At 41.1% G+C, this 19,209-nt stretch overlaps 1 protein-coding gene across 6 annotated transcripts in view; it reads left to right on the top strand.

Annotated features, from left to right (window-relative positions):
• LOC145773869 (cysteine-rich venom protein VAR5-like) overlaps window positions 1-19,209 on the top strand; it is an 87,250-nt gene that overhangs the window by 56,685 nt on the left and 11,356 nt on the right. For 3 of the 6 annotated variants that reach the window (XM_082585000.1, XM_082584994.1, XM_082585018.1), the window contains 4 exons: window positions 2,799-2,914; window positions 4,905-4,973; window positions 5,405-5,520; window positions 18,629-18,913. In XM_082585000.1, coding sequence (XP_082441126.1) covers window positions 2,799-2,914; window positions 4,905-4,973; window positions 5,405-5,520; window positions 18,629-18,913 — 586 coding nt within the window. The remainder of the gene's footprint in view (window positions 1-2,798; window positions 2,915-4,904; window positions 4,974-5,404; window positions 5,521-18,628; window positions 18,914-19,209) is intronic. The other 3 variants (XM_082585006.1, XM_082585012.1, XM_082585026.1) reach the window with 3 other exon arrangements.

Below are 19,209 nucleotides of genomic sequence, written 5' to 3'. Positions count from 1 at the left end.
TAACGCAAAAAAGCTTGCTATTATTGTTTCTAATTAACAGCTTTGCGATCACTGGCTTTTCTTTGTAGCATAAGAAATAACGCGCTTTGTATTATTGAGGTCAAACCAAACAAAAGAAAGCAAGAGGATGCTTCTCTCTGCTCGCGCATATCGATGCACGAAGCAATTATGAGCTTATGGCTTGTCATCGCAATGTAATCCATTTCACGCTTTGCTGGAAGTTAGCTAGAAATAGCAAAAATTCACCAAAATCTTGAATTTACAAGAAAACTACACAACTTTTAGCATCAAATTTAATATCATCAGATCCGCCTGGCAATTTTAGGAAAAGTCAAGAAAAACCAAGTGCATGGCGTTACTGTGCTTCAAATAATTAAAGGAAATATGAGGGGGGGGCCAAATCTGGCCTCCCTTTGAGGAGCAAAGTGTTAAAAAAACCCGGGTTTTTCTCAACCCTGGTCTGTTTTGCCCCGCTATGGGGAAAGTTTTGCCCCAACAGTAGGCCTATGCTTTGCATGCAACACTTTTGAAAACAAATTGCATAACCAAAATACTCCAACTGTTTATGAAAATAATTATTTTCCTACGATTAATTTAGCAAACAAGCAACTTCATCTTCACTTCTAATTTTGCAGCCAACACCGACTTTCACTAGGCTTTTCTTACATCAACAGCCTCTAAAACACATTATATCCTTTCTCATTGCTTTGTTCAGAATAGAATCTGCCTCGTGTTTTCACAGAAACATTTTCTTGACGTTCGTCACGATTTAGTAAAAAATAGTGGTGTCAGCATTTTTTTGTTTTCGAGAAAAATGGAGGGTCTGTTTTTCCCTTCCATTCCCTACCTGGAAGATTTTTTAATAACTACTATCATTTGATCATGTTATATATTGTAGCATAAAATTACTTTTTAGACACTGTGAAAAGTTCAATAACAAAGTCCGATATAGGGCATCATGCCCAGGAATAGACCTGTTGTAATGTATGTAACTTAGTGATGGTTGTAACTATTGTTAGAAAAGTTAGTGATGGCAAACGCCTACTTGTAATTATAAAATAAGTCAGTTGTACATCTTATGGGGTAGTGTGATCTTGAAATATTTTTTAGACATTTGTTACGACCATCTTTCTTTTTTTTTCAATATTTTAAAATGTTATTACGTAAAGTTTTGCAAAGATTGAACAGTGTTTAGAGGTGCCGTATAACCGTTCAAGGTTTCGCTTAAACACAGGCAAAACAATGTAGGCTTTTAGAGTGGGCTTTAAAACACTTTTATTTCGATTTGAAAGGAAATTTTTGAAAAGTTGACACATAGACTTAGAAATTATTCTCCAAAACTGTGGGGGTTCGCTCTCTCCAACGGCCGTGCCACCCAGCGTAAAAGGTTAAATAATGGTCGAAATACCATACTATAAGCTGGAAGGGTCAAACAAAGTTGAAATTTTAGACCGTTTTAGTCCTAAAAAAAAACACTGTACAAAGTGCAGCCCACATACCAAATATTTATAATGTTTTTTTTTCTCCAGATTTGCAACTTCGTGTGGCACCTTCAATTATTACTCAATTTTTCTGAAGCTTTGCTTATTACCTTCCTTTAGCCAATGTAAAAAAATGGTACATCAGTGGTCTGATTTTTTTTGGTAAAAAAGCTTTTTCCCCATACATTTCGAGACCACCCTAATATAGGGTCAAGCCAGTTAATATCTATAGCTGGCTGGACTTTCACAGGTGTAGACCTAAAGGTTAACCAAATATCGTGGAGTCAAAGCTCTCCATATTTGACTTGCGCGTCAAAAAAACAATCGGAGAATACAGTTGGTTTCAAGAAAAACAGTTTGTCCTCTCGTCGACCAACCATTAGCATTCAACAGCTTCACACTAAATATTGCTGTTGAAGCATCTTGAGCAGTTGTCAACCTGACGTTTCTAATTGGTTGTTACAGCAAAAGCATAGTAACCAAAGGCAATTTGATCTTCATGATTAAACTGAAACCCGCAGATAAAATAGACAGCAAGATGAAAAGAAATTGAGCCGAGAATCTCAGAATTTAGGGCTTACTTTGAAAATGCAAGGCAACTTTTGCAGATAACAGCCTAAAACGTTTTATCAGTTATCATTGCAAAGCAAGCTAAACGCGACTTTACTTTTTGAAAACTAGCTTTTGGGGATAGGTTTTGGTCAATTTACGACAACTTAAATATAACTGTAGTGTTTAGCTCTATTCAATAACTCAGATACTAGTAACTAAAAATGGCTGCTGATGGCGAGAGCCGTATATATACGCGAACTGTAGGTCACGTGTTCTACACACAGGGAGGTAATACTACAATAACCAATTTCACCCAAACTGCTTGTATTTATGTCCCGCTTTTGCGTTTGGACGAAAATTTCAATTTTTTTAACCAGTGGCCATCTCAAAATATCCTGTTGTGTCTTAAAATCAGGTGTAAAAATGAATTTGAAAAAAAAAATTCGATTAAGCCATTCACTCCAGAAGCAGAAAATAGTAATTTTAAATGCCATAAACAAAAAGTGACATTATGCTATATGAGGCAGTTTTACGCAAAAAAGTAATCATCAGGATAGAACGGAAATTTCAAACAACTATACCAGAGGTCCTAGAATATGCTGTTGTATCCTAAAATCCTGGGTAAACTTGAAATTATAATTACCTCCCTCTCTTATTGTAATGCTTTATTAGTCTATTTGAAGCGATTGTGTGGTCACGGTGAGAACCAAAATGCAAACGTGTAAACTAAGAAATATGATAGCTTTGTGCCTATTGCATTTATAGATAAGCTATTATAACTACGATGCCAGCACGTGTCAATCAGGGAAAGTGTGTGGACATTACCTTCAATTGACTTGGGCTAAATCTTATAAAGTTGGCTGCGGAATGAGTCTCTGCAAGTAAGAACAGCTTTTTTGGCTTGTTAAATCGTGGACGTCACTGTTAAATACTAGGCTATCACAGGAATTGTAAAATGTTTTCGGTTAAAAGCGTTTACAACGCAGGTTTCTCGGGCTAAAGCAAAACACAAGTGAGTCTTCAGTTCAGAAGGCCATAGCCCGAAGAATGATTTGAGGCATTTCTCTCTAGAACAGCGCATGTTCATAATCATGAAAGAAATCAAGGGCTAGTCGAAGGGACGCCACTCCGCAAACGATGGCATGTCTTGTGTCTTGCCAAAAACAAAGCCATATGCTCTTGAACCGGCGCCTTGTCCAACAAGGGTAGGTATTCCCAATTCGGCTATGCAGCTTACTAGGACTTAAAGTCAGCCTTTGCGAGCCTGTTCTCTATTAATCGTTGTGATAGCAGTCTAGTTGAGCAAAGCAAGCAGTTCCAGAAACTTCATACAATAAAACTTCATTTGATTTGGAATCTAAAACCAACATCGATGTAGGAACAAGCAGCGCTTCTGAATTTGAATCTACAGTTGAAGAAACTCCCCGATTTCACACATTTTATCACAAGTAGATTTGCAAGATTTAGCTCGAGATTTAAATTCGTCCAAAGAAAAATCTGAATTAGTTGATTCACGACTAAAGTAACCGAACTTACTGCAAAAGATGTCAGCGTCACATGCTTACCAAAAAAGTAAGCAGACCTGACTTCCTATTTTCATTCGGAAGAAGATATTTGCTATGGCATGGATATCAATGGTCTTATACAATCCGTGGATCAGCAACATAAAGCCAGTGATTGGAAACTGTTTAAAAGCCGAGTTTAGATTTGGAATTAGCCACAAAACTACATCTAGAATAAATGTTCATATCTGAGTTCCCGACGTCATATTTTTTGTAACACAGTTATAATCAAAATTTCATCACATGTTGTCCAACGCGTCAATGTTTAATCCAGTGGTTCTCAAACTGTGGTACGCGTACCACTAGTGGTACGCGAAGGTCTTTGAGTTGACATGTGGATGTTGACATGTGGATTTAAGTTGACATGTGGATTCCCACGGTTGACAGTAGCCAAAATAAAACGATACATTTTGCGCAAACTTTCAGATTACTCAATGTGCATGATTGTGTCATAACTAATTTTATTCGTAGAAGATTCAAGCGTTTGTGACCCAACATCTAGGTCTGTGGTTTTTAAACTTTTTTGTTGAGTCAATTTTGAAAATTTTTGTTGGACTTGCGACGCACTCAGCAATAGAAATTTCAGTCATTCTTATTTATTTGTGTCTCTGTAGCCTTTATTTGTCTCGCGACGAGATGAAATTAGAATTGCGCTATGTGATGATTAAACCATAAGCAATTGCTACAGTTTCGCAATGATGAGTTCTCATGCACATGTCGCAAGGTATAACAACAATATCTGTTAGCGCTTTATTATGCAATTGAGTTTAGATACGAAGCGGAATCATTGTGTGACGCCCTTGTAAAATTGAAACTACGTGGGCGTGGCGACGCACAGTTTGAGAACCTCTGACCTAGGTTGTTTAACAGAAAAGCCAAAACTTTTCAGTTTTCAACGTTGCTACTGATAGTAGCAGTAGTAGGCCTAGTGCACCCTATTTATTGGTCTTCTACTAATCCGACAGCTCAACAACTTACTGTAATTATATTTAGTCTAATATTAAAATCTTTTTGCCTTGAAGCGCTGTGCTAAAATTCGTTAAACTTTCTTTTATTACATATTTTTGAGACTTTCTCGTTGTAGCGTAGGCGGTATGCGAACACTGTATGAAACTGCTAAATGGTACTCGAATAGAAAAAAGTTTGGGAATCACTGGACCTTAAACAGTATAGTACCTTCTTGGATCAATTACGAGCTGTCGTTAATCACTGTCAGTTTGCTTTACATTTTGCGTGTAATAAAAAGTAGATATTATGAACATTGAACAGAATTTTGTTTCAAATACTCAAGCTTGAATCATTTTTTTAGCAACCTCATTTCTGGCACTTATCGTGGATACATGTATGTGTGCAATTATGGGGTTGTTGGATACATAACGTGAGTTATAATTCTTTTGTACGCTAACAATATTCTAAATCACATATTATGACACTAACTTATGTTCGCAACATTTTTATTGTTTTTTCCTTGTTCACCCGAAACTATTTTTTTGTTTTGTTTCTATTGGTTCTACAAAGATTCTGCTACAACCGCATAGTTGATCGGGGTATTGAAAAAAAGTAAATAGAAGATGTTTGTTGAGTTATTGCTGACAGTTTATTCATCTTTAGCATAAACAGTGGTATCAGGAATTTATCAGACTGGCGCTTTGGCTGTGCAATGTGCATTCTTAGCCTAAGCATAGAGATAACTTAGAGTAGACATACACTTTTTTGTTCTCGCCTATAGCTCTGAATGACCGTGAAGCCTTTTAGTGGTTATTAGCCTACTGTTGGCGCAGGTTTAAAATTGAACCTGCTTTTGTGCAGGTATTATTCTGGAGGATCATCTATAATTGCCAGGCCTTTCAAATCAGGTCCGCCGTGTTCTGAATGTCCCGAAAATTTTCGCAACTGCAGAAAAGGCTTGTGTACAAACGATACAGGTACAGTAGACACCAGACTTTAATTATAGCAACAAAATGTTGACCCATACAATGAACATTTTACATTACCAGTAAATTTTCAATTTACTTTGACGTAGGCCTACCGATCCTTGTGTTTACAACTCAATTGAGAAGCGCAAAGCATATTGGAAATCAATCCGTTAGCTATGAAAGCCTTTTTTTGTAGTCTCCTACAAGTCAGCGGTTGTAAACTGAGAAAATGGCAGTTGAGCAAGGGACAACTGAGCTAACAACTTTTCAGCAAGTGACTGAAATTGGCAAATAATGAAACTGAGAATGTGACAACTGCGCAAGCCGAAACTTGGAATTTCACAAGCCAGAAGATTCAGTTTAGCAAGCGATGATCAAACAAGTCCGAAGGTAGCTGAAATGGACTTGTTGAGTTGAAAAAATTGCTGCGTTGTCGCATGCCGAGTGGTCCTACGACCTTTTGGGTATCGTATCATTCTATATCGGTGCATTAGAAGTATCAAGACACTACACTTAGCGAACACGTAACGAAAGTCCATCGAAAAAATAGCCTACGAGAAAAATATGCCATAAGTTGTAATATTGTGAGTTTTGCTGTTCAACTCAAGAAATCGATGTTATCCAAAGTTCTATTTGTCATTCTGGGTTTATCAACACAGGGCTCCAAAACGTTAATAACAATGCATAGGCTGCACTACTATTTCTACCACTACCGTCATTCTGGCAGAAGAATTTTTCCGCTTTCCGCCTAAAAAAGTTATCCGTGAATAAGTGCGAGGCATAAAATGCGACCAGACATACATTAGAAAAATCTTAAATAAAACTATATTCCGCAATACGTGTCACTTAAATTTTACATGCATCGGATTCAGTACTAAATTACTTTTCCAGGGATGTGCACCAATAGGTGCGCATTTGGAAGGAACTTCCAGCAGAACGCTTCAAAGAGGGAGGATATATTTACGATAAACATTAAATTAATACGATTTTTGCATAATTGACACCACTCAAACATCTTGGAATAAAACTATAATCCGCAATACGTGCCACTTAAATTTTTACATGTATCGGATTGAGTATTAAATTACCTTTCCAGGGATGTGCACCAATAGGTGCGCATTTGGAAGGAACTCCCAGCAGAACGCTTCAAAGATGGAGGATATATTTACGATAAACATTAAAATAATACGATTTTTGCATAATTAACACCTCTTCATACATCTTGGAATAAAACTATAATCCGCAATACGTGCCACTTAAATTTTACATGCATCGGATTGAGTATTAAATTACCTTTCCAGGGATGTGCACCAATAGGTGCGCATTTGGAAGGAACTCACAGCCGAACACTTCAAAGATGGAGGATATATTTACGATAAACATTAAATTAATACGATTTTTGCATAATTAACACCTCTTCAAACATCTTGGAATAAAACTATAATCCGCAATGCGTGCCACTTAAATTTTACATGCATCGGATTCAGTATTAAATTACCTTTCCAGGGATGTGCACCAATAGGTGCGCATTTGGAAGAAACTCCCAGCAGAACGCTTCAAAGATGGAGGATATATTTACGATAAACATTAAATTAATAAGATTTTTGCATAATTGACACCACTCAAACATCTTGGAATAAAACTATAATCCGCAATACGTGCCACTTAAATTTTACATGCATCAGATTCAGTATTAAATTACCTTTCCAGGGATGTGCATCAATAGGTGCGCATTTGGAAGGAACTCCCAGCAGAACGCTTCAAAGATGGAGGATATATTTACGATAAACATTAAAATAATACGATTTTTGCATCATAGACACTACTTCATACATCTTAGAATAAAACTATAATCCGCAATACGTGCCACCTAAATTTTACATGCATCGGATTCAGTATTAAATTACCTTTTCAGGGATGTGCACCAATAGGTGCGCATTTGGAAGGAACTCCCAGCCAAACGCTTCAAAGATGGAGGATATATTTACGATAAACATTAAAATAATACGATTTTTGCAAAATTGACACCACTCAAACATCTTGGAATAAAACTATAATCCGCAATACGTGCCACCTAAATTTTACATGCATCGGATTGAGTATTAAATTACCTTTCCAGGGATGTGCACCAATAGGTGCGCATTTGGAAGGAACTCCCAGCAGAACGCTTCAAAGATGGAGGATATATTTACGATAAACATTAAATTAATACGATTTTTGCATAATTAACACCTCTTCATACATCTTGTAATAAAATTGTAATCCGCAATACGTGCCACTTAAATTTTGCATGCATCGGATTTAGTATTAAATTACCTTTCCAGGGATGTGCACCAATAGGTGCGCATTTGGAAGGAACTCCCAGCAGAACGCTTCAAAGATGGAGGATATATTTACGATAAACATTAAAATAATACGAGTTTGGCATAATTAACACCTCTTCATACATCTTGGAATAAAATTATAATCCGCAATACGTGCCACTTAAATTTTACATGCATCGGATTCAGTATTAAATTACCTTTTCAGGGATGTGCACCAATAGGTGTGCATTTTGAAGGAACTCCCAGCAGAACGCTTCAAAGATGGAGGATATATTTACGATAAACATTAAAATAATACGATTTTTGCATATGAGACACCTCTTCATACATCTTGGAATAAAACTATAATCCGCAATACGTGCCACTTAAATTTTACATGCATCGGTTTTATATACAAGGTTTTCCTACCACGCCATTGAGGCAACCTCATGCGGTCGCTAGGTTTTTTGTTGAGGCAGGACCTATCGCTAGTAGCCATATTCTACCTGCCTGGAGTGAATCTGACAGAACAATGACGAAATCCAAAGATATGTGACAACTAATTGTGTCAGGATTTGCATTAAACTTGATGTTGGCGAGGTTGTATGCAAGTGTACTTTCTACTAATGATCCCACATCGCTCTCATTTGCACAGCATTCACCTGCTAAACTACAATCGACAATTAGGGTAACTAGTACAAACATTGCATGTGACATCACAAAGCCACAACAATACAAGGGAGCCACAGATTTGTGACCACGACAACAATACAAGATTTGTGACCACGAAACATCATACACAGTATGATGAAAAATTGCCCTTGATTAATGATGTAACAAAAGCAAACGTGCTTCCAAATTCTTATCAGCAACAATGATTCTAGCTAATTAATTATGTGAAAACAGATAAAAATGAATTTGAGAAAAAGCTCGCGGCATCCCAGAGTAGGCTGTTGTAAATGGCACCCAGGTTGAGAACCACTAAATTAGACAATGGAGAATTAGTTGGAGCGAAGTTTTTTGATAGATCTGTAGGCTATTCATAACAGTGGGTTATGTTTAGTGCAAAAATAGTAATTCTCGAAATAAGTTAGTTAATCAGCACAATTGCTAAATTGGTGAATAATAACGTATATTACGAGAATTACTATTATTACACCAAACTTAACTCGCTGTTGTTACATGGAACCCTTATTGTTTAAAAGTTGAGTAGGTTAAGATGTTTTTACGTAAACCAGTAGCCTACCTCTAATGGTTGCAAGTTGAAAACGTGGTTTTTGCACACAGAAATTTGTAAGATTTGTTTACGCACCACCACGACTCAAAACCGAGTGAACAATTTATGTAGGCTATGTTGTGCATCAAATTACACCTTGCAAAATCTTTATTATTTGATGCTGTGATCCGTAACTTTGCATGGCAAAAGGTTCGGAATGGATTGAATGCTTTGTTGAGCTATTTTCATTGCCCGCATTGTGTGTTCACAGTTTTTCCTTTATGTAGGCTACTGTAGGTTATACTAAAATTACCACCTATAGCAATTTCGATTCACAACATGACTGGAACCAACGCAGACTTGTCAAGGGAGGAGACGTTATCACTGACCCAAAAGCGGCTCTTGCAGGATTCCACATAACAAACAAACAAGAATTCATCAGCAAACACGCCAGCACTGCCTTAACACTATACAGAGTTTGAACAAACTATACTGCATTCTTTGGATATGGTGCATTTTTCTTGGAAGTGTCTTTATTTCGAGCCGAAAAAAGGTCGTCACTAATTAATTGGATACGTTACTGTATTACATTGTATTATAATCACTGAAATCATATTGAATTGATATTAATAACAATACCGTCTATTAATTTTTATTTCTTATCCAAGTACTGTAAATTAGTATACTTCGGTAGATGTTCATTGTGATGGCTATTTTTGCTTAAACCATTAAGTTTGTTTTAACATCCTCCATCTTTGAAGCGTTTTGCTGGGAGTTTCTTCCAAATGCGCACCTATTGGTGCACATCCCTGGAAAGGTAATTTAATACTGAATCCAATGCATGTAAAATTTAAGTGGCACGTATTGCGGATTATAGTTTTATTCCAAGATGTTTGAGTGGTGTCAATTGTGCAAAAATCGTATTATTTTAATGTTTATCGTAAATATATCCTCCATCTTTGAAGTGTTCGGCTGGGAGTTCCTTTCAAATGCGCACCTATTGGTGCACATCCCTGGAAAGGTAATTTAATACTCAATCCGATGCATGTAAAATTTAAGTGGCACGTATTGCGGATTATAGTTTTATTCCAAGATGTTTGAGTGGTGTCAATTGTGCAAAAATCGTATTATTTTAATGTTTATCGTAAATATATCCTCCATCTTTGAAGTGTTCGGCTGGGAGTTCCTTTCAAATGCGCACCTATTGGTGCACATCCCTGGAAAGGTAATTTAATACTCAATCCGATGCATGTAAAATTTAAGTGGCACGTATTGCGGATTATAGTTTTATTCCAAGATGTTTGAGTGGTGTCAATTATGCAAAAATCGTATTATTTTAATGTTTATCGTAAATATATCCTCCATCTTTGAAGTGTTCGGCTGGGAGTTCCTTCCAAATGCGCACCTATTGGTGCACATCCCTGGAAAGGTAATTTAATACTGAATCCGATACATGTAAAATTTAAGTGGCACGTATTGCGGATTATAGTTTTATTCCAAGATGTATGAAGAGGTGTTAATTATGCAAAAATCGTATTAATTTAATGTTTATCGTAAATATATCCTCCATCTTTGAAGCGTTCTGCTGGGAGTTCCTTCCAAATGCGCATCTATTGGTGCACATCCCTGGAAAGGTAATTTAATACTGAATCCGATGCATGTAAAATTTAGGTGGCACGTATTGCGGATTATAGTTTTATTTAAGATTTTTCTAATGTATGTCTGGTCGCATTTTATGCCTCGCACTTATTCACGGATAACTTTTTTAGGCGGAAAGCGGAAAAATTATTCTGCCAGAATGACGGTGGTATTTCTACCAACGGTAGCAGCATTGAAAACTGAAAAGTTTTGGCGTTTCTTTTTAACAACTTGCTCAGAGTTTTTTTTTACATTTTGCGTCGCGACGCTCTGGTGCGTCAGTTGAATTTTTCAAGGGCGTAGCACAAATGGACAATGATTCCGCTTCGAATCTAAACCCAATTGCGAGTAATGAAACACTTGCAGATATAATATTATTATCTTCTGACATGTGTAGCTAACTGCTCTAGGCTGCTGCTGAGCTGAGTCGGAGTCTGCCTCTCTTTGTGACCTAGTCTTGTTCTGAAACGATCCCTGTTTCATATCTAGGCTTATAAAGGCTTTTATCAGAACTGACGATGCACTAACAAGTGCGAAATATATTTTCTGTTACATCTACTGACTACTGATCCCTGTTACCTTAGCAATTGAGGTTTTAGCTTCTGACATGTGCGTTACAACTCACTTTTAAAGTTTTACCTAACTATAGCAATTGATTATGATCTTACAATTACACAGCGCAATTCTAATTTACTTCGCCACGAGACAAACAAAGTCTGGAAACACAAACAAGTCGTCGTCGTCGTGTGAGCCTCTGGGGCCGAGGGTGTATCCTTTTACCACCCCAGATTCACGATGTTCCCGGACTACACTGGAAGGCTACTAGAGAGCAGCCAGTCTTTGGTTTCATCATCCATGACACGCAGACCTTCCACTCCGTTAGGTGGCTTGAAGATGGAACAGTCATTGATGATATGGTCTGCGGTCTGTTCCTCGGCACCACATTCACAGGAGGAGGAAGAGGCCATTCCCTATTGGTGCATGGTTGAGCGGAAAAGCCCGACGTCCGTACGGAGACGGTTGAGGCGCACCCATGCCTGTCTTGGTAGTGTTAGACCGATGGGGCATGTGTCGGCGTCGGGGATGAACGAATAGAGTCTGGTGGTGCTTGACTTCCATTCAGAACTCCATTTATGGTCCGTCCAAGCAGCCGCAGAGATGTCTTGTACATCAGCTTCATTGATAAGAAGTTGAACGACTGGCACGAATGGGTGTCTTGATTTCAGTCGACGGGGGTGTTCATTTGGGAGAGCAGAGATCTTGTGGTGGAGAAGGTGGTTAGGCTCCAGTGCCCGTCGACCGAGGGACAGAGTGGCTTCTTCGCGACGAAGCTCAGCGGGTTGGATGCCAGCGAGAATGGGGAAATTGTCCAATGGTGTGGGACACAGGCATCCGGTCACTGTGCGCAGGGCGCTGTTTATGGCAGTGTCGATGTTGTGGCAGTGAGCACTGCGACACCAAACAGGCGCGCAGTACTCTGCTGAAGAGTAGACAAGGGCTTCTTCTTCGTCGTATGAGCTGTTCTTCCGGACTATATGTTTGGGCATGATGTCATCAACCACTCGACAGTCTCGTCATCCAGGGCCTTCAGTCCAAGCGTTCCATGTGGTGGTTGATGGATTGGGCAGTCATGGACGACATGATCTACTGTCTGGTCTGTGGCGCCACACTCGCATCCCCGTGAGGGAGCCAGGCCCCATCTGCACATGTCTGAACGAAAGCGACCGACGCCGGTTCGTAGGCGGTTAAGCCGGACTCATGCAAGTCTTGCGAGGGACATTCCCGGAGGGTGGGGATCGACGTCGGGTAGGAAATCACGGAGTCGGGAGGTGTTGTTTTGCCACTCCATGTTCCATGTGTAGTTCGTCCAGTGTGCCGCACTTATTCCAAGATTTTCAACGTTGTTCAGAAGCTGTCGTGCGGCGGGCACAAATGAGCGTCTTGATTTCAGTCGCTGCTGTCCTCCAGGTAGGCGCTGGAGTGTTCTGTGGAGGAGGTGGTCGGGGTCCAGTGCGCGACGAGCAAGGGAAATCATGGCCCCTTTACGGCGAAGCTCAGCAGGTTGGATGCCTGCAAGGATGGGAAGGCAGTCCGTTGGAGTGGGACGCAGGCATCCAGTCACAGTGCGTAGTGCGTCATTGATGGCGGTGTCAATGTGGCGGGTGTGAGAGCTGTGGCACCACACTGGTGCGCAGTACTCAGCGGTAGAATGGACGAGGGCCAAGGTAGCTGTGCGAAGGGTTTTCGCATCAGCTACGCAGCCGGAACCCGCCAGCCGCCTCAAAAGTGCAACGCGCGCAGATAGTTTTTTGTGCAGTGACTCTAGGTGTCGTCGGTACGTGAGTGACTGTCCAGGGTTACGCCGAGGTAGGTGGGTTCGGCGCAGTGGGGGAGGTGTTCGTCATCAGTGGTAATGTTGATCTAACGTTTTGCTTCCTTGTTGTTTAGATGGAAGGCCGCCGACACTGGCTTTGCCTTGCTGAGCTGTAGCTTCCATTTCTGGAGATATGTTGAAATAGTTGACATGTCCTGGCTTAGGTTTCTCTCCATTGACTGCCAATCTCCGGCTGGATGCAGGAGAGCCAGATCGTCTGCGTAAGCATACTTCCTGGAGATGGTGTCAGGCAGGTCATAGATGTAAGTGTTAAAGAGGAGGGGAGCCAGGATAGAGCCCTGTGGGACGCCGTTCCTGAGTCGACGTAGTCTACTTCGTCGGCCGCTACCGGTGGAAAGGGTAAAGCTGCGGTTTTGCACAAGTTTCATAATCATATGGACCATGTGCCTGTCAGGAGGGAGACGGAGTAGTTTGCAGGTAAGGCCGCTGTGCCATACAGTGTCGTAGGCAGCCGTGAGATCGACAAACACGGCGCCAGCCTTCTTTTTTGCCGAGAAGCTGTCCTCGATGTCTTGGGTCATCAGAGTGACCTGGTCTACGGTTGATCTTCCGTGGCGAAAGCCGGCTTGTTCCCGAGGGAGCTGAGGGTTTATTATCGGTTCGACACGGGCGTAGATAAGTCTCTCGAGTATCTTGAAGGGGATACAGAGCAGAGAGATGGGGCGGTAGCTCTTCAGATCCCCTGGGGGCTTCTTCGGCTTTGGGACTGCAACCACTAGGGCTCTTCTCCAGATTCTTGGGATGCGCAGGTGACGCAAGCAGCAGGAAAGGAAGTCTTTTAACCAGGACCTCATAGAGGGGGCAGCTTGGAGTATTAGTTCCGGGCATAGGTGGTCAAGGCCCGGGGATTTTCCTGGCTTTAGGTGCTGGAGGGCGGAGGCAAATTCTTCTGGGGTAAACTCACCAGAAATGTTGCCCTCGACAGGTGTTGGACCTTCCAGAGGTCCGTCATTTCCCTGAGGACGGACTTATCTGATTCACGGTCTCTCGTTCTGTGCACTCCATTTTTCACAAGTTGTGAGGCGATGGCATTTGCTGAAATGGGGCATTGGCGACGAGAGGCACGTGATCTGCCATTGAGGTTGTTGAGTGTACTCCATGCTGTGCGGCTGGAGTGCGTGAAGTCGATTGAGTCTATGGCTTCTGTCCAGCGCTTCTTCCTCTTTGAATCCAATCTTGCCAGCAGGGTTGTTGCTGAGTTGGTGGTGGCGGTGCCCTGGGGGGAACGGAGGAAGTTGCTGTAGAGCCTGTCGCACTCTACATCCCAGCAAGGTATGTAGTTTTTCCGTCGACCTCGCGGGATGGAGTCTTTTGCCGCAGATATGATTGCATCACAGAAGTCCTGGTAGGCTTCATCCACTTTGATGGTGTGTGGGGATGGGAGGTACTGCGTAGCTTCGTTTGTGAGGAGGCTGTAGTATTCCCAATCGGCCTTTCTGAAGTTCCATCGCTTGACAGGCTTGCTCGGAATAGGTGTGGCAAGCAAGGGGATCGTGATTAGCGAGGGTCGGTGTTGAGACCTTGGGAACTTCTCTAGCACACGTCTGTCCGGCTGGCGATCATCGGGGTCATCACTTGCGAAAGCCAAGTCTGGGTTCGTGCCAGTGTTCCAACGACCGGAGTGGAAGCTCGGTGCGCCCTTAGGATTGTATAAGAGGGCGAGGTTGTTGTTGGTTGCCCAAGCAGCCAGACTTTCTCCGTCGTTGTTGATGGAGTTGTAGCCCCCAGTCAGAGTGGTGGCAGTTAAAATCGCCAGCGTAGAGGCTGGGGTGGAGGAACACTGGGATGGCTGTTGATGTTATCCGCGAAGGTGGGGGCTTGTAGACATTGACGATGTTGTAGCCTGCTACATCTACACAAAGCCACTCGATCTCCGATTGAGCTTGAGATTGGTCAACCAAGGACCAGCTCAGCCGGTCATGGATAAACGTGGCGAGGCCGTGTTTCCTGCTGCAGGTTGCGAGTGTGAAGTTGGTTGTGAAGAAGGGAGTTAAACTGACTGGTAAAGCGGTGGTCGAATACCTTTGTGGCATAATTAGTGGTGCGATACTGACGAGCCCAGCCTCATGGGCGAAACACGGTGTCTATCGCTGTCAATTCTTGCTACAAATCGACTGCCGAAAAACATATTGTGAAGTTGGTTATTACCAACTTATCCACAGATGTACAGTGAGTCTCCTGGAGGAGGATGATGAGGGCTTGATGCTTGGTGGCCAGGTGCTCGATGATGTTGAGCTTGCTGGCCGTGATGCCATCGGTGTTCAGCTGCAGTCCGGGGGGTCGTCGGTACTTTTCGACAGTGCGAGCACTGCCGTGCCCTGAAAAGGGCATTTCCCTACCCACCCTGCGCTGAACAGTCTCATTAGCTCTTGTTTGACAAGCTTCCTTTCGCATACGTATTTTGTATAATTTCGTATGTTACTGACGGGGGAAACCACGTGAATGTGCTTGTCTTCCTCCCCGTCTTCCCAGACAAGGGCTAAGGCTGCTATACGCAGAGTGTCAGCCCTCGCCCCCCAGCTAGAACCTGCCAGGCGCTTGAGTAGCGCAGCGCGGGATGTGAGTTTCTTGCGCAGTGACACCAAATGGTGGCGGCATGTGAGCCATCTGTCCAGTGTTACCCCAAGATATCTTGGTTCGGGGCAGAAGGGCAGAAATTTTCCGTTGTTCTGGACGTGTAGCTCACGATCAGCTTCCCGATTGTGGAGGTGGAAAGCTGCTGCCACAGTTTTGGTTTCGCTGAGTTTCAGTCGCCAGTTCTGGAGATACGCTGAGAGAGTTTTTATGTCCTGGCTCAAGGTGTCTTCTAGATTTTCCCACGACTTTGTGGAGTGGAGAATTGCCAGGTCGTCCGCATAAGCGTATTTTGCGGAGACCGTAGTTGGCAGGTCATGGGTGTAGATGTTGAAAAGAAGCGGAGCCAGGACCGATCCCTGTGGGACGCCGTTTTTCAGGCGCCTCAGTCTGCTTCGCCGTGAGCTACCGGTGGTGAGGGTGAAACTTCGGTTTCTGACAAGTTCCATGATCATGTGAACCATATGTCGGTCAGGAAGCAGGCGAAGCAGCTTGCAAGTAAGGCCGCGATGCCATACGGTGTCATAGGCAGTTGTGAGATCTAGAAAGACAGCGCCGGCCTTCTTTTTTGCCTCAAAGCAATCCTCGATGTCTTGGGTTAAGAGTGTGACCTGATCTACGGTGGATTTTCCGCAACAAATAAATAAATAAAGATGACTAAATTCCTATCGCTGAGTGTGTCGCAAGTCCAGAAAACTTTTCCAAACGCCGCAACAAAAAAGTTAGAGAACCATTATGACCTACTGTAGGTGTTGAGTCATAAATGCTTGAATTTCTCCTCATAAAAGTAATAATGACACAATAATGCACATTGTGTAATCTGAAAGTTTGCTCAAATTCTATTCTTTTATTTTACCTCTTGTCAATTTAAGTGAGTTTTTTGCATACCACTACTATGGTAGGCCTACACTACCACTGTTTTAGGTTATTTGTATTTTTTAAGAAAGATTACCAGTTTCCAACGTATTACGAATTTATTAGATTGGAAGTTCTCTGATGTTATACTATTTCATTCTCTCATGTTTTATCGCCAAGCTTCTGCTCCTCATTTTATTTGAAATAATGAAACTTTTTTTCCAGGACATCCCAAGGTTTCTTGGGCTGTTCTGAGGCTGTAGGTACTAATGTGGCTAAATTTCATGTCACCATGTTTTTATAGTGCACTTGATGTCACTTCTTGGCTTTTTTTTTTCTTGAATATACTTTCCATTTTGGTACATTGGACAAAGTTTTGGTAGGTTATTCTTGGCGGTTTCGCATACTGGCAGACGCTTTTGACGCAGGGCCGGTTACAGAGATTGTCAGAGTGAAGTTTTCCGATTCTTGAAATGTTTTTGTAGGGGAATTATTCCATCCACTAGGTGCTGCTGAAAGGAGAGCAGTCCTGAAATGCGTTGCTCAAGTACACACCCCGAGAATCGAACAAGCGTCGCGTGATCTTGAGTTGAGCGCGTAACCATTAAATTAGTAAGATAAAATGCATGCACAAAAATAACGATTCACACTATGTGAGGAACCAAACAACGTTACCAAAGCTTCAGCAAATGTTCGATGTTTTTGTTTTAATGTTTTGTTTTTTGATTCTGAAAGGTGTGCTGATGTTCCACAATACATTCATTGTTGTTGCTGCATATCGCATCATCTTTCATATCACAGTTAGTATGGTGAAACCAGGTTAAACATTAATGTGCTGTAATCAGAGGTATAGGCAGTAACGCGGCTATTTGTGCGCTACTTTTTTGGTAAGAATAGCGGCGCCAAATTTTTGTTAGAGTAGCCGCTGCAGTAGCGACGTTACTTTTTTCAATGTAGCGGAAAGGCGAGACATTTGTTTCAGTCGAACTTCCGCTACTTTCCAATTTAAAGTTGAAACAAAAAGAATCACTTCTTGAGATTTTCAAAGTAGCGGGATTCTCACCTCTGTCTGTAACACTCTAGAAAAAGAAAACTGTTAAAACACACTTGGAGGAGAGTGGGGCATTTTTTATAAAATGGTATTTTGGTTTATAGGTCTACTTTACTTTAAAACGCTAGCAATGTCATTTTTAGGCAACATGAAACCATCAAAGAAAGTTTTCGTTTGATATCAAAATTTTAATTTTGACGATATAGGATTGTAGGCTAATCACGTGTTTTCTGTTAGTGACTCGCTTTACCTCAGCTTTCTTTGCTCAGCGTAGAGTAAGATACTAAAGTTATGAAACCGACTTCATAAAAATTTAAATTTGCAAAAGAACCTGCAAATTTGCTTTGCATATGTGGAAGCTTCTAAGGTTTTATTCATATTTTTAACAAAGCTTTTCATTTGACCAAGCAGCATGTGGCATTGTAAATACAGCATACTTTCAGAAAAGTTTTGCGTTCGATTAGTATACCATAAAAATGAACAACTTACTAGATAATTTGCGATATTACAATACCAAAAACCAACCAGAAATTTTTAAGCAACATTCTCAAATTCTGCAGCCTCGTTTTATGAAAGATCGCTTGTTTTTGTTTCAATAACATTTTTTGGTCTAGTCTAGACAACTGTCTGTGCGTTACAAATGACAACTGTCTGTCCGTTACATATTATTGGAATTGTAGGCTACACGGTGTGTAAATATATACTTTGACTTTGTTTTGAGCTGTGATTACACAGCATTATAAGTAGTCTCTCTGTGTAACTATAGGCTACGTTGCTTACAATGCAACAGTTTGTTTGTAACTTGAAGTTTTCCAGAAGTTAAACTTGTTGAATGAACCGAATTAACGCAAAATGTAAAGCTGGAGGCCTCTGTGAATATCTACGGAATTCAGAACTTAAGGTGAAATATAACGCCAAATATACGACCCCACAAAATATACGGCCCCACTACGAACCTTGTGATAAAGTTTTAGTTGAAAACTCTTTGCGCACCATCAATCGTAGGCGCACCAGATATAAACTACCTGCCATATTTAATTGCTGAATAGTGACGTGCAGCTTGAGAGAGTGAAGTCTCTTTTCAGTTCCAACTACGGCTGCTGCTACTACGACTCCAGAAATTACCACAGTTATTGAAACCACGACAGTTCCGGAAACAACAATCACGACAGTTGCGGATACAACGTCAGTTCCTGAAACAACAACCACCACAGTTCTTGAAACAACAACCACGGCAGTTCCTGAAACAACAACCACGACAGTTCCTGAAACAACAACCACGACAGTTCCTGAAACAACAACCACGACAGTTCCTGAAACAACAACTAAATCTCAAACCGAAATGACAATCGTTTCCAAAGCACAAACCGGTATGTGGGTGGACTATTTCGATCTGTTGTTTTGATACTACTGTATCCTAATACACATTTGCTGTTGCCGCATTGCATTAAAAAAAAACTTTTAATAATATAGCCAAATTCGAAAAGAAACAGCTGATAAAGAATATTTTTTAAAACTAAATGATCTTTTTAAAATACAACACGTACGATAGGCTAAGTATCAACTTCTAGCCCATGCTGGTAGGTCAACTGGATAACAATTTCAATGATCACCAGTAAAATGTTTCATAATTTAGGTAAAGAGAAAATTTTCTTGAACCATACTC

The sequence above is a fragment of the Aplidium turbinatum genome, chromosome 1 (assembly GCF_918807975.1).
Source record: "Aplidium turbinatum chromosome 1, kaAplTurb1.1, whole genome shotgun sequence".
Taxonomy (NCBI): Eukaryota; Metazoa; Chordata; class Ascidiacea; order Aplousobranchia; family Polyclinidae; genus Aplidium; species Aplidium turbinatum.
This window is presented reverse-complemented; position numbering and strand designations above follow the sequence as displayed.